Below are 15,273 nucleotides of genomic sequence, written 5' to 3'. Positions count from 1 at the left end.
ACCCACAAAGGATATCTCATCATCACCTGTAACTATGGCTATATGCGTATGCAGATATCTTTTAAATGATGTTGAAATGCTTCCATAATTTACCTACTAAGCAGTAGGAAAGAAAATAAATTGACAAGAATATGTGCATCAACATGAATAATATTAGAAATACACTTTTTGTATGTGATAGAAGCTGGGCATAGAAGCTCAGGCCTATCATCTTAGCACCCAGGAGACTAAATCAGAAGGACCGCCTCATGTTCAAAGCTAGCCTGGACTATACAGTGAGTTTTGGGGCCAGCCTGTGCTGCATAGCAAGACTCTGCCTCAACCAACCAATCAATCAATAAATGTTACGGAAAAGTATAATTCCATTTGTTAAGTTTAAGAACACAAAACTAATACCTTGTTTAAGGCTATACACATGTGGGGGCAGAAGGTAATGACAGACAGGACTGAACAGCACAAGGATTTCATAATATTCATTTTTAAAAGAGATGTGCACGTGTGTCCCAGTACATACTCAGAGGCCGTAACAAGTGCTAGGTGTTCTCCTCCACATTCTCTACATATTCTCCAAAATGGTTTCTAAGCTCAGTTGGAAGCCAGCTGCCCACAATCTCCTATCTCCACACACTTGAAGTTGGGGTTACAGGCATGTGCTGGATGTCTGGCCTGGTACAAGGGACCCAAATTTTGGTGCTCCTAATTGTTCAGTAAAGTGTATTTAGCTGCTGAGTCATTTCTCTAGTCCTTGTAATACTCACTTATCTGAATTGTAAGTACAGCAGTTTTATTCTGTGTGTGTGTGTGTGTGTGTGTGTGTGTGTGTGTGTTCATTTCAAAAAGGATCATTATGTAGTCCAGGCTGGTCTCAAACTCTTGAGCCTTCTGCTTTAGCTCCCTGAGTCCTGGAATTGCAGGTGTGTACCACCATGCATGGCTCTCAGTCACCCACCTTAAACCTTAAACAGCCCTCTATTCTTTCATTTTATACCCCAGTAATAGGGGTCAGGACCATATTGCAGCCTTTCCAACTTTAGAATGTTGACATAAAATTTGTCAGTTGAATGTCCTTAATTCCAAAGTCTGAAACAATCAATATGCTTTTTGGGGTTTTGTATACGGTATCCTATTGTCAATTGGTTTTCCCATAACCTCAACAACTATTCCAAAACTCCATCCATCATTTCACCAACTTCTCAAAAGAAAAAAAAAGGTTGAAAACAGTTCATAAAGAAAACATACGAAGTCGAGCAGTAGTGGCACACATTTTTAATCCCACTACTCAGGAAACAGAGGCAGGTGGATCTCTGTGAGTTCAAGGCCAGCCTGATCTACAGAGCTAGTTCCAGGACAAGCTCCAAAGCTACACAGGAAAATTCTGTCTCGAGAAACAAACAAAAAAAATTGGGGGAGGGAAGAAGAAGTTGGGGAGGGAGGGAGAGAAGGAGGGAGGGAGGGAGGGAGAGAGAGAGGGAGGGTGGGAGAGAAGGAAGGAAGGAAGGAAGGAAGGAAGGAAGGAAGGAAGGAAGGAAGGAACATAAGCTTTTTCAACATCTCTCACAGAGTAAAAGTTAAAGGCATTATGAATCCAGAGTGTTTGTCTCCACACATACATAAGACAGATGCAGGAAGTAACTGACTGATAGAACCCTAATTCTACCTTTCTACATTTTTTTTTTTTAATGACAGGGTCTCACAGGTCTTGGCTGATATGCAAGAATGCACTACAAAGCCCAGGCTGCCCTTAGACTTGCAGCAATACTCTTGCTCTGCAAGTGCTGATTACAGATCTGTGCCATCTCATATGCTTTGCTCCTGCTACATATGCTTTGCTTTTTAAGTATGTATTTACTGGGGGCTAGGGAAGGAACACACACACACATCAGGTAACGTGGGGGGAAGTTAGAGGATAACTTGCAGGAGTCAGTACTCCCCAACACCCACCCCCACTCTCCACTGTTAAGCAGCCACTTCTAGCAGGCTTGTTCTCTCACATGGGTTATTTATTTTCGACTTTTTATTCATAAATGTTCTGTGTGTAACTATAAATGACTCAAACCCTAGCCACCTTCACACCTCTGCTTAAAAGCCTCCTTATCGGTCAAGCCGTCTACCAATCCCCCGAAGCAGCAGCCCCTTCACTCCAGCTGAGCCACCCTTACCCTCCTTCCCAATGCCTTTGTGGCACTTATCACTACCTGATTCTGTTGACTGACCATCCCACTGTTTTGAGGTAAACTCCAGGACAGTATGGGTTTTGTTTTAGTCACTGTTGTTTCCCAGATCCTAATCAGAGTCAGGCACATAGTAAACTGAATGCATCTTGAAGTATTTTGGCATTTGAGCAGTGGGTTGGATGCCACAGAACCATTTAATGAACGAGCTTGCAGGCAGGGCGAGGTAACAACACTGTGGCCACATGAAAGCTCATGATGCCTGGGATATACTTTAAGTGTATTTTGCTTTATGTGCATTAATGTCCTGCTTGCATATAATATGTGTGTATGCGTAGTGCCCATGGAGTTCAGTTGTATTTCCTGCAACTGGAGTTAGGGATGGTTATGAGCCACCATGAGGGTACTGGGAACTGAACCCAAGGTCCTCTGAAAGACTAAGAAGTGCTCTTAACTGCGGAGCCATCTTTCCAGCTATGTTTACAAGGATGTAAAACATAGGCATCTTGAGCTCAGCACATCTACAGCCTTACTGACAATTTCCAGCACACACAAAGCACTCCTCTTGTGTCAAACAGCACTCAATCACTTGGTTACTCTTGCCAGACCTTGCAGTCTTTCTCATTCCTTTCTTGCAGGTATCATTCAAGTCCAATAGATTCCATTCCCCACAAGAGTTTTCACAGGGCTGAAGATGTGGCTCCATGATAGAGTGCTTGTGTAGCACACACAATACCCTGGAGCAGATGGATGGATGTGTATACACACCTGTATTTATACTGAATTCATGTATATAGCTGGCATAGTGGTACATTCCTATAATGGTAGTGCATACCTATAATCCCAGCACTTGGGAGGTACAGGCAAAAAAAATCACAAATTTGAGGCCAGCCTGGGCTATATAATGCAAAAGTGTATTTTTACTTCTCTCTTTCCAGGATACCTATCTGCCATGCTTCTACTCCAGGCTACCCTGAACAGAACTCATTAACTGCTGATCCTAAACACTTAATATATTTCAGTACTGCCCAGATAGACATCATAAATTCTCAATCCAAAACACACAAAAGTAACTAAAGCACAGTAAGGCTACAACAAAGACCAGCCAGTTTTATATAATTTAAAAATTCTGCCCTTTGCATCTTCTTTGCTCTCCCTCTGTCCCTCTTCTCTTCCCTCTGCCTCTTCTCTTACGTGCACGCTCTCTCTCTCTCTATGGCGACCGGCCATGGTGGTCAGCCATTAACCCTGTTCCTCTTCTCTCTCAGTCTCTCTACTCTGTCGGGCCTATAATAAACTGGTTAATGTAAAAAAAATAAAATAAAAATTCTATTACATTTTTATTTACTGCCAAGAAGTGATCAGACAACTTGCAGGAATCAGTTCTTTTTTCCCACCATGTGGGGTCTTGATCAAACTCATATCACCAGGCTTAACAGCGAGCACCTTTAACCACCAAACCATCTGGCCAGCCTTGTTTTAATTTTTTAAAGTCATAATTTTAGCAAATTATTAAATTATACCCAGAAGAAAGCAGCTATCTCTTAAGAACACCATACCTGGATAACAGCACTGAACCAACATGTGTTGCCAACATTTTTCAGCCCAACTGGCCAACCATCCACTCTCCTCCAGTTATTGGGATTGTGGTTTTCTCCCCAAACTTCACAGCGTTTTCGCTTTGACCGTTTAGTTTCTGCAGAGTTTGCCTCGTGCATTCTGTAGCATGCCAACACCACACATCAAAAGAAAAAAACAAAACAAAACACATTTTAAAGAATGATTTACTATGCAGAGGATGTTTGGTAATTTTGCACAGATGATTCAAATGCCAGAATAACCATCTGAAAGAGAAACTCAAGAGGTGTAAGGAAATAAGTCCAGAAATCAACAAAGACCACAGTTGGAAATGGATGTCTGTGGGGCACACGAGACAAGTACCATATTAGTGCCAATTCCAACACCATATCCTCTCCTCACCTGAGACAACAGTATAGCCCTTAGCCTGTCAGAGGCTATATTTAGCAGATACTTAGGCTAGGTTGTTGTTTCTCCATAGTAACTGGGAAAAACAAAATTTTGTAGGCTTCTATTCAAAGACTATGTTAAAATCCTCTGTGCTCGGCTTTTCAAAGTGAACTAAAAGCCAGAATGGTGGCATACACCTGGAATCCCAGCACTCTGGAGGATGAGTTCCAGGTCACTCTGAGACCCAAAATCAAAACAAACAAAACCAACACACACACACACACACACACACAAAAAAAAAAAAAAAAAAAAAAAAAAAAAAAAAAAAAAAAGGAAAGAAGGAGAAAGAAGGGGGAGGGGGGAGAGAAGAGGAAGGGAAGGGAGAGAAAAGGAGGGGACTGAATAATCTAAAATTGTTCCTTAAAAAAACTTCATTTTGCTGCAATAAGGAACAGAATGACCCCAAGTAGCTATCCCAGAACACAATACAACAAAGCAACCACAGGGAACAAAGACCATAAATTAAAGCAATAACCTATTAAGATCTCTGCCATCAGTTTGAATCTTAGGAGACTCCAGTAGACTCAAGGCAATGGCTGCCTGAAGGTCATCTTTGTTGTCATGCGTAAGGTCTATCACTTCTGTTAGGAAATAGAAATGTGGTTAGTTTGTGTGCAGGGAGTAAAAAAAAGTATAAACATTTTCTAAACCATATGCATACCCAATTCTCACCACAGTGGCTCTGTACACAATTCTGTAACTATCTCAAAGTCAAATGAACAACATATCGCTATACTGTAGTCTTATTCTCCCCAACAGTTCAGAAGTAAGCTGCTAAAATACAATGCATCAGTGGCTGGGGAGAAGGACCAGTGCATAGAGTGCTTGCTGCTTACGCATGAAGACCTGAGTTCAGACCCAGCATCCACATCAAAGGATAGGTATGCTAAATACATGCCTACAATTTCAGCCCTGCGAGGCAAAGAAAGAGAGATGCCACAAGGGCTTGATGCCCTGCTGTCTACCAATTGGTGAACCCAGGTTTAGTGAGCAGCCCTGTCTCAAAAAATAAGTAAGGTGGAGGGGCTGGAGCTCAGCAATTAAAAGCACCTATTGCTCTTGCACAGGACCAAACACCCATATGGTGGTTCACAAACATCCGTCATTTCAGTTCCAGGGATCCAACGCCCTCTTTTGGCCTCTGAGGAGCACTAGACATGCATGCGGTGCACTTACATACACATGTGCAAAACACTCATATACATAGAAATAAATTAAGGTGGAACAAAGACACCTGAAGTAAACCTCTGTCCTACATGCACAGACACACATATACACTCATACATACATACACTAAATAAAATTCATTAATATTCCACAAATTCAAAATACATTCCATTCCTGGTAGTTAGTAACTGTTTTCATTGTAACATATCAGCTACATAAAAAATTCCATAGCAAAGGATAGCCAACTTTTCTATAGTGAATGGAGGACACACTTTATGAAGTTGGCCTATGACCTAGTACAGACATACTAAAACAGAAGAAGAAGAAGAAGAAGAAAAAGAAGAAGAAGAAGAAGAAGAAGAAGAAGAAGAAGAAGAAGAAGAAGAAGAAGAAGAAGAAGAAGAAGAAGAAGACGATGACGACCACCACCACCACCTAAAGCTACCCTGGGCTATACAATGAAGTAACAAGAAAGAAACCATTTAAGCTTGATCTAAGGCCTGGCTCTCAGCAATGGCTCAGTGACTAGTCAAAGTGTCAATGTGATAAATGAGGAACCACAGTCACTGTCTTCTGCTAGTACAGACAAGAACTAAGATAGGCGAGACCTACTTGCTAATAGTTCTTTGTTGGCAGCACTCCCTTCATCTTCAGATGGTTCTGTAGCTGTTGTGTCATAACTGGGCTCCTTAACTCTTTGGTCAGTGAGAAGGCTGACAGCTTGAGTGATGTCACCATTACTGGCCTAAGAGGAAGAAAACAATAACAAATTCTAAAAGAAAGTATCCAAAATTGACAATAAGCAGTATTTTTGGTGTTACTCTTTTACTACCATGGTGACACAATGAGTAAAAGCCTAAGCAAAGCTCTGGGGCAGAAAGTAGAGTAAGAAACTCCAGTGAAGGCAGGAAGCCTGATGCACCTGGAGATTTATCAAGCCCTAAAGACAGGACAGGACTCAGGTGCTCAGATTTTCACATGAGAAGCAAACCACATCCTTGTTGGATGTGCAGTCACTGCTCCAGGAGCCTAACTCCATAGACCAGTTATGGCACAATGAGTCACAAAATGGGACTGGGAGCCAACACAGGTGCGAAGTCAGCCTGGACAGTAAAGTCATGAGCAGTCACCGTATTTTATACAAGTGACGTATTGTTTTGAACTTATCAAGAAAACAGTCTAAAAGGTACAAGAGAATGAAAAACCAAACCTCTTATACCCATTGCTTGCCTTCAACATCCATCCAGCCACAGCCAGTCATTCTTTATCTACACTGCTAACACATGCAGGCTATTTTGAAGCTAGTGTGTTACCATTTCCTTGGGTAACATTCATAATGTATCTTTTCAAGTTCTATCAACAATGATTAAGAATAACAACATCACACCTGAAAAATAGCCAACTTCTCTGCTGGAATATCTTTTGGTTTGTTGGTTGTACTCAGGATCCACATAAGGTCCATACAAAGCACATGGATGATGGGATTCCCACTGGCTTCCCCAACTGTAAATTACCAATCTTCTTAAGAGTTTCTCTGTTGAGGAAACTAACCATCTGACCTGTAGGGTTTCTGTTCCTGTATTTTGGCCTGGTATAAAAATAGCTTGAACTGACACCCTGTGAGGTGGAGAACTGCTTCAGAGACTGTTGGGTAAACCGGGACTGGAAACCAACCTTTAATGCTTCATGAAGGAAGGATGGATCCTGGATGCCTGTGATTTCTCGCAGCTGATTTAACAGCATCTGGCAGCTCTGTTTTGAGAAACAAATACAATCAGATACAATCAGCCCAAAAGCAGACCTAGGTACCTCTTGGACAGACAACCCCAAGATTTGCATTTTTTCACTTTAAAGTGCTGACAAGCTCCACGTAGCAAGTTACTGATGGTCAGTCACTTTATAAAATGCTGAATCTTATCATTCTGTCATAGAAAATACTTTAGGCAGTTAAAAGAGAAATATGACTCAACAGAAAACTCCAAATACCTACGACAGTTGTAATCGGTCAGCCTTAAGGAGCCTTGGGCTTTCCTCTCTGGGACAGTGCATCAGTAGGTCATATAAGGAGTCCAGGGAAATCTGCATGGATGTGAGGATGAGCTATTTTAAGCTTTACTGTGCATGCCATTTGTATGTGTGTCATTTTTCACTGACAATAAGCTTCTAACCACATAATTATCAAATAGCTGGCACCACTAACTTAAAAAGCTAGCACTTTCTGAATTATCAAATAAGACATATAGATCCAAAAGAATGAGCCATGGAATGAATGCTTCTATTAATCTGAACCACAGAGAAACCTAACTAACATCCAGCTACATAGATCATCTTAAAACCCTTTCTCGGCCTTAGCTGTTCACCCAACTATTCTGTTTGACAGTCAGAGCCAATATGAAACACCTATGGACAAAGACAGATCAACTGAAACAACTGGCTGGCCAACAGGAGACACCATGGTCTTTTAGTCAATCCTGAAACAAAACAGTTATAGATCATTCCAGTAAGCAGCAATCTAATTTATACCATACGAAGGCTGTGCCAGGGTTAAGTCCTGCCTTAACAATGCAGGCTTCACCGTTAAGTTCAGTCAGTAATGTCTCAGAGAGACAGCCTCCATTTACTGCACTGCCAGCTGTAACCGAAACAGTATCCTATGGTCTTCAACAGCTGAGAGCCTGCTGGCAAAGCATAAGTACCACAACTAGAAATAACTGACTGGGCAGTCATCACCAGGTCTGGAAAAGGAATCAGAGTTTTCTCTTGTCACAAACTCTCTGGTCAGGAGTTAAAAATGAATCTTCCCCCCTGAGACAGCAGTCTTCAATATTATGGGTCTTGACAATCCCAGTCACCAGAAATGGGCTGATTATCGGGCCAGAGGGGCTGAGATTTAGGCTTGGTAAAAACAGAAAATGTATGTTTTTTTGTTTTTTTTTTAATAAGGCATTGATTTCCTTCCAGGTGATTTCTAATTCCATTTGATCTCACAGTACAAAAAAGTATGTGATTCTATGAATCTAGAGTCTACAAAATATTCTGGAAAACCAAAATCAACACACCCCCAAAGTTGTGGAAGAATGGGAAGGGACATGGGGAACCTGATACTATCAAACTAGAACAAAGGTGGAAATGGCAGACAGACACCAATAACCAGGACTTTATCTGGAATTACTGTCACCAGCCATCACAATACATAGAGACAGTAACAGTCCCAGCAAGAAACATTTGCTAATATACACTACCTACCTATAGCCCCGTGCAAGCACTAAATGATGCTGATCTTACACGCTTAACCCTCATAACAAACCCATGACCATAGAAAAATAACTTACACAAAGTTATTTGCTGGGTGGGTGTGCTCACCCCCAGCACCTCCAAGGAGACAAAGACACTGAGCAAATACCCTTTAAAGCAAACTTTTCCCCTGAAGTTTAACCTTGACCTTTACATGGTAATAAACTTCTATTTTTAAAATTTTGCCAGCCTTTATGCTATCAGGAGCTGACTGCTTAGTACAATGTGTTCTAAAAAGCTATCATTGGGAAGCAGGAGGGCCAATACTTCGGGGTTTGACTGACTCAAAGGTGCCATCAGTTACTCCAATAAAAAACCTCCTATCACGGGAACTATGCCAGAGCCTAGTGACAGTCCCATTCGCTTACTTTAGCTTCTTGCAGCAACAAAACTAAGCATGGCCGAATACACTCCTGGCACCTTTCTATTTTCCTGAACATAAAGCATTTGCTTGTAGTGTTGCATGAGAATTTCACATGGCAGGTCGCTCCTCCAGTGATAAGCGCTTTGTCTTACAGGAAGTTGAACACGCACCCCCTGGGCCCGATTCCCACTCACTCCTTCACACACACGTTTTGTTTGTTTTTACCTTTTGCTTTTATGCTAAGTCAGTGCAATGTTTTAAAAGACATTTTAAACAGCTGGCAAATAATGTGGGGAATAACAGTGGGTGCAACTTGACTGTTATTCATAACATGACAGTAGGATTGAGTCCAGAGCTTCAAGAAAACTAGACAAGCATTCTACCAAGCAAGGTTCCTTTCCGGCCCCTATTAAAGTGTTAATTTCGTAAATATTTTACTTTACATGTACAGGTGTCTTGCCTACATTACATGTCTTTATGTACATGCCTGGCGCCTGGGGAGGTCAAAAGAAGGATTAGATCACTTGGAACTGGAGTTACAGTGTGAGCTGCTATTTGGGTTCTGGGGCTTGAACCTGGGTCCTCTGAAAGAGAAGTCAATATTCTTAACCACTGAACCATCTCTCCAGGCCCTTGAATGTTAATTTTACAAGGCCAGATGTGATGATGGCTCATAACTGAGTCCCAGCACTTGGGAGACAGAGGTAAAAGAGTTCTGCAACTTGGAGGTCAGCAAAGCCTGTCTCAAAAAACAAACAACAAAAATAATTACAAAAGTAAGTTTACTGATCTATTTGTTTTTCGAGACAGGGTTTCTCTGTGTAAAAGTCCTGGCTGTCCTGGAACTCACTTTGTAGATCACGCTGGCCTCCAGAGATCCAAAAGCCTCTGCCTCCTGAGTGCTGGAGGTGTGTTCCAGCACAAAAGTTTATTTTTACCATGGCAAACCAAAATCATCATGCTCCCACAGTATCCCCAACTCACTGTCTCTCTGGCACCTCACAGAAAGTGGATTTAAATATTAACTCACTAACTACAGCACTCCACAGATAGTACACACTCTAGCACAGACAAGACAAAGCCTGATGAAGTCAAATGACGGCAAGAACCAACAGGCCTGCATTTTCTTGGCTAAATTCACACTGTTTTCACAAAAACAAACCTCTTTTCCTGCCTAGAGGCAATAAAGAAAGACAGACCCACCTACCTCCAAGCAAGGCTAGATGCACACCTCCGCCACACAGTGACTTAAGAGCCAACCAGAGAGACAGTTCTCTTACCCTTTTTTTTTTTCTTGGTTTTTTGAGACAGGGTTTCTCGGTGGCTTTGGAGGCTGTCCTGGAACTAGCTCTTGTAGACCAGGTTGGTCTTGAACTCACAGAGATCCTCTACCTCTGCCTCTCAAGTGCTGGGATTAAAGGCGTGTGCCTGGCCTCTTACTCATTTTTAAAAATTTTTTCATACAATATACTTTGATCATATTCTTTGCCCTCCCAAGTCTCCCCAGTTCCTCCCCACTTCCCTACTCACTCACCCAACTTCATATTCCCTCTGTCTCAAAAAAGAAAACAAACAAACAAAACCACCAAACTACAACAAAAGCAAGCACACATGCAAAAACAAACAAACATAGAGTCCAGTTTGTGTTGGTCAACTACTCCTTAGCAAGGGGCCTACCCTGGAGTGTGGTTGATAGATCCAGTGTCACTACCTTGGAGAAAACTGATTTCCCTCTCCCAGAAGGTATCAATTACAAATAGCTTCCTGGATAGGGTGGGACTTTGTGTCCTCCTCCCCATCTCCAAGCTGGGATTTTGCTGTCTTTTTGCCTCCTCTCCGGCTTAGATCCCCTGACCCTTGGGGATACAGGGAAAACGGTGGATTTCTCTTAATGCAAAAAGTACTGACTTACATAACAAACAGGATTTCGGGGACTAAAAAAACAAAACAAAACCCTAAGTTATCAGTTCAGTAACAAACAGTAATCAGCTCAATCAGACTATAATTTAAAACCCCCCCTCACCAAAAAAGGCAATTCCCAACTCTTATGTGTTTGTGTGTCTAGCACACATATGCATGCCACAGGAGTGGTGCCAACCCTGTTTGAGACAGAGTCTCCTTCTGGTTACCTGCCTTGCAACCTTTCAGGAACACTGGAATAACACAAACACTGTGTGTGGATCCTAAGTGGACTCAAACTCAGATGCTCACACTTGAATAGAAAGTGCTCTACCCACTGAGAATCTCTCCAATCCCTATCACACCCACTGTTCAAACACCAATGCTCCTTTCCCTGCCAGATCTTGTCTGGTCTTCAGACCTCTAATTAACAACTAGGTAGCTTCCCCCCCCCTCTTCCCATGCTCTCAATTTGCTCAGGGGATCGTGACCCTTTCCCCTTCTCCAGGGGACAATGTTTGTCTCTTTTAGGGTCCTCCTTGTTTACTAGTTTCTCTGGCAGTGTGGATTGTAGGCTGGTAATCCTTTACTCTATGTCTAAAATCCACATATGAGTGAGTACATATCATGTTTGTCTTTTTGTGATTGGGTTACCTCGCTCAGAATGGTTTCTTCTAGTTCCATCCATTTTCCTGCAAATTTCAAGATTCCATTGTTTTTTTTCCGCTGAATGAAAAGGGAAGAGGAAGGATGCAGAGGTCATGAGGGAGCAGAAAGGTTGAGTCAGGTGAAGAATAGAAGAAAGGGTATGTGATAGTGAAGGGACCAGCTCCCCATTTCGGCAGCCATGACAGTAACATGTGCTCTATGACCTTGTCTTAGTCACATAGAAGGGACCTAATCTTAAAAAACAAGGGGGCTCAAGGCCTACCTCCCCCAAAACCTATGGAGAGATAACTGTTGCTAAGAGAGGAAGACATTTTCTTCAGTTGTGTAACCACTGGTAAGTTGTCCACACACCTGCAAATAATCCCTTGGTCATGCTCCTGTAACTGTAATTAAACCCACTGGGTCCCCAAAAAGACATTAAAGTAGGACTAGTTGCCAAGAAGAAGGGGATCAGGAGGAGTCAGAAGGAAACAAGGGGAAGGGGATAACGGGATTGAATATGATCAAACATGAATATGAAAAGTCACAATGAAACCCACTGTTGCATACAATTAATATACAGTAATGGAAATTTTGTAAGTTGGGGCAAGAGATATAGCTTAGCAGGTAAGAACACTGACTGCTCTTCCAAAGGATCTGAGAATCAATTCCCAGTAGCTACATAGCAGCTTTGGACTGTTAGTTTCAGGAAATCTAATGCCCTCTTCTGGACACCTCAGGGACTACACACATGTGGTATACAAACATGTATATAGACAAAACAGCCATAAACATAAAATTTTAAAATGGTGTGTAGAGAAACCTATGTGTAACAGCAATACTTAAAGCTGAGGGAAGAGGATTAGGCACTCAAGACTAGCTTTAGCTACAGTCAAAGCCAGCCTGGGCTATAAATCACTGTCTCAAAAAATAAAATGAAAATTTCAGCTGAGCAGTGGTAGCGGAGGCAGAGAAAGACACATCTCCGTGAGTTCAAGGCCAGCCTGGACTACAGCGTGAATTTCACGACAGCCAGGCCTACACAGAGAAACCCTGTCTTGAAAACAACAAACAGAAGAAATAAAGAAAAAAAAATTCAGCTAGGTCATACAGGGATAACAAAAAAACAAAAATGGGATGAAATATACCTGTTTCAGTAATTATCTGGTTTTTATATAAAAAAAAAAAAAGGAAGAAAGAAATAAGAAAGAAACTGGAAGATTTTACAGGGCCCAGGATGTCAACTGGTAAAAAGCATCTGCCTTGCAAATCTGGTAAGTTTGGGTTTGGTCCCAGAACATACGTAGCAACTGGAAGGAAGAACTTACCACACAAAACTATCCGCTGATCTCCACCACACATTTATCACCTCCCCACGTTAATAAATTAAAATTTAAAGCATTTATAATTAAGTTTTTAAAAATAATTTAGCTTACAGCCCAAAACAAAGAGAACTTAGTACTTTTTCACTTTTCTTTTCCATAACCCTAGAGTACAAAGTCCCAAAAGTACAAAAGGACCTAAAATGAAAAAGAGCTGCCTCTCCTTCTCCTCCTATCCACACCCCTGGGGGTTGCCACTATTCAGAGTTCCTGGTTTATCTCTATGGAACCTGTGAGCATGAGTATTTATCATACTACATACCTTGCTTCTTTCTTATTTTAGAAGACCCAAGAGAAATGCTCCATTTCTTTCAGTACATGCCCAACCAAATATGATAAAGAAAACCACAAAGTCACCACTCAGCTGTGTGGAACACACCTACAAAACCTAAGAAAACACCATCCAACAACATACTATGAGGGCTAAATAACAGAGGAAGATGAGATACAGGTTTATATGCCATTTTAGAAATCTAGGCACATCCTTGTAGATCTCTGCAAGTCTCCCTAGTGCCAGATCTCTCCTTGGACCTATAATGCCTCCCTCTGACACAAACTGACAATCTAGGCAATGGTGGAGAGGATACCCTAAATGCCCTTCCCCTATAATGAGACCGATGATTACTTTATATGCCATTCTAAAGCCCTCATCCAGTGGCTGATGGAAACAGAGGCAGACACCCACAGATATACACTGCACAGATATACACACTCAGTTGCAGAGAGGAAGGAATGAAGATCAAAGGGGTTGGTACCAGACTGGTGAAACCCACAGAAACAGCTGGCCTGAATAAGGGGGAGCACATCGACCCCAGACTGCTGTCTGGGAGGCCAGTACAGGACTGATCCAGACCCCTGAACATGGATGTCAATGAGGAGGCCTCCGCACTCTATGGGGCCTCTGGTAGTGGATCAATATTTTTCCTTGGTGTGAGAAGGGACTTTGAGAGCCCATCCCACGTGAAGGGATGCTATCTCAGCCTGGACACATGGGGAGGGCCTAGGCCTGGCCCAGGATGATGTGGTGGACTTTGGGGAGACCCTGTGGAGGGCCCTACCCTGCCTGGGGAGTGGAGAGGGGATGGAGTGGGGGGCAAGTGGAGGTTAGGGGGTAGGGTTGCAGGGGGAGGGAGAAGGGATTAACATGCGAAGCAAGCTTGTTCCTAATTTGAACAAAAAAAAAAAAAAAGAAAAAGAAAAGAAATCTAGGCACGGTAAAATGTTATTAGGAGTCTCTTGGTATAGCACTGGGCTATAAAGGTTTTTAAAGTCAGGATGAGTTCAGACTTGATATGATGAAAAAAGGGTAGGAGGCTCTACAGCAGGGAACAGATGGGGTAACGATATTGTGTGTGCAGAAGTGTGTGTGTGTGTGTGTGTGATATATTGCTTATGATCTAATAAAGCCACTGAAGACCAGAATGCAAAAGCCAGTCACACTAGACAGCCATAGAAGTGGTGGCACACACCTTTAATTCCAGGACTCAGGAAACAGAGGCAGATTGATTTCTCTTGAGTTCAAGGCCACCCAGGGTTACACCCCAGCACTAGAGAGGTATACAACGAACAAGCAAAGGGTCTCATGTGAGATTCAGTTTCCAGTCACAGGAGCTCCATTTCAGCCTTGGTAGAGGGAAGAGCTACTGGCTGGCTGGCTGAATTGCTTTTCTGATCTTTAGCTTGAAGCCCAATATCTGTCTCTGAGTTTTTATTATTCATGCTACAAATTGGCTTTATTAGATCATAAACAATGTATCACCACAATTCCCCCGTTTTATCCAATACAAAAGGAAGCTATAACTAAAATAAGAAAAGCCATGTACAATAAGTACAATAACTATATACAATATATACAGATAATAAGTACATCAACAATGTCTAGTCCATTTGATTTGACAAATTCAGAGAAAATACTCCATTATCTATCCTATCTTGGTGAGTTCAAAGTCTCGTACCTAATCTATTTTCTGTTCTAATTTGCATTGTCAAATTATCTTTTAATGTCTCTCAGCCTTTTACATTTTACACCTCTTTAGTGAGTTTCTTTACTGAGTCTGGTAAACAAGGAAAACTATAACTATGCTATCTAGTCTTCAACTCCCCCAGAGACACAAGAAGGAAATATTAATTGAGTAAGCAGGAAGTGCAAGCAAGTGACTTCCAAAAAATGTGAGAAATGACAAAAGCATCTGGCTGCCTGGACAGTCAACCAAAGTTTTTCTGCAATGCTGGGGCATCCATCTTCAGCCTACAGGCCTAGCATATCTAACAGACATTTCTGTGAAGCAGGATTTTTGAAGGACTGTTCCGCTTTGTCTTG

The 15,273-nt window shown here is 41.9% G+C and overlaps 1 protein-coding gene across 7 annotated transcripts in view; it reads right to left on the bottom strand.

Moving 5' to 3' along the window:
- Positions 1 to 15,273, bottom strand: part of Usp28 (ubiquitin specific peptidase 28) — a 62,432-nt gene that overhangs the window by 35,159 nt on the left and 12,000 nt on the right. For 6 of the 7 annotated variants that reach the window (XM_027412094.2, XM_027412095.2, XM_027412101.2 and 3 more), the window contains exons 2-5: positions 7,041 to 7,118; positions 5,979 to 6,111; positions 4,675 to 4,780; positions 3,731 to 3,890 (exon numbers count right to left, since the gene is read on the bottom strand). In XM_027412094.2, coding sequence (XP_027267895.1) covers positions 3,731 to 3,890; positions 4,675 to 4,780; positions 5,979 to 6,111; positions 7,041 to 7,118 — 477 coding nt within the window. Of the gene's footprint in view, positions 1 to 3,730; positions 3,891 to 4,674; positions 4,781 to 5,978; positions 6,112 to 7,040; positions 7,119 to 7,352; positions 7,446 to 15,273 lie in introns of all 7 variants that reach the window. The other variant, XM_027412097.2, reaches the window with a different exon arrangement.

The sequence above is a fragment of the Cricetulus griseus genome, chromosome 4, assembly GCF_003668045.3.
Source record: "Cricetulus griseus strain 17A/GY chromosome 4, alternate assembly CriGri-PICRH-1.0, whole genome shotgun sequence".
NCBI lineage: Eukaryota > Metazoa > Chordata > Mammalia > Rodentia > Cricetidae > Cricetulus > Cricetulus griseus.
Note: the sequence above shows the minus strand (reverse complement) of the source record. Positions and strands in the feature narration are given on the sequence as shown.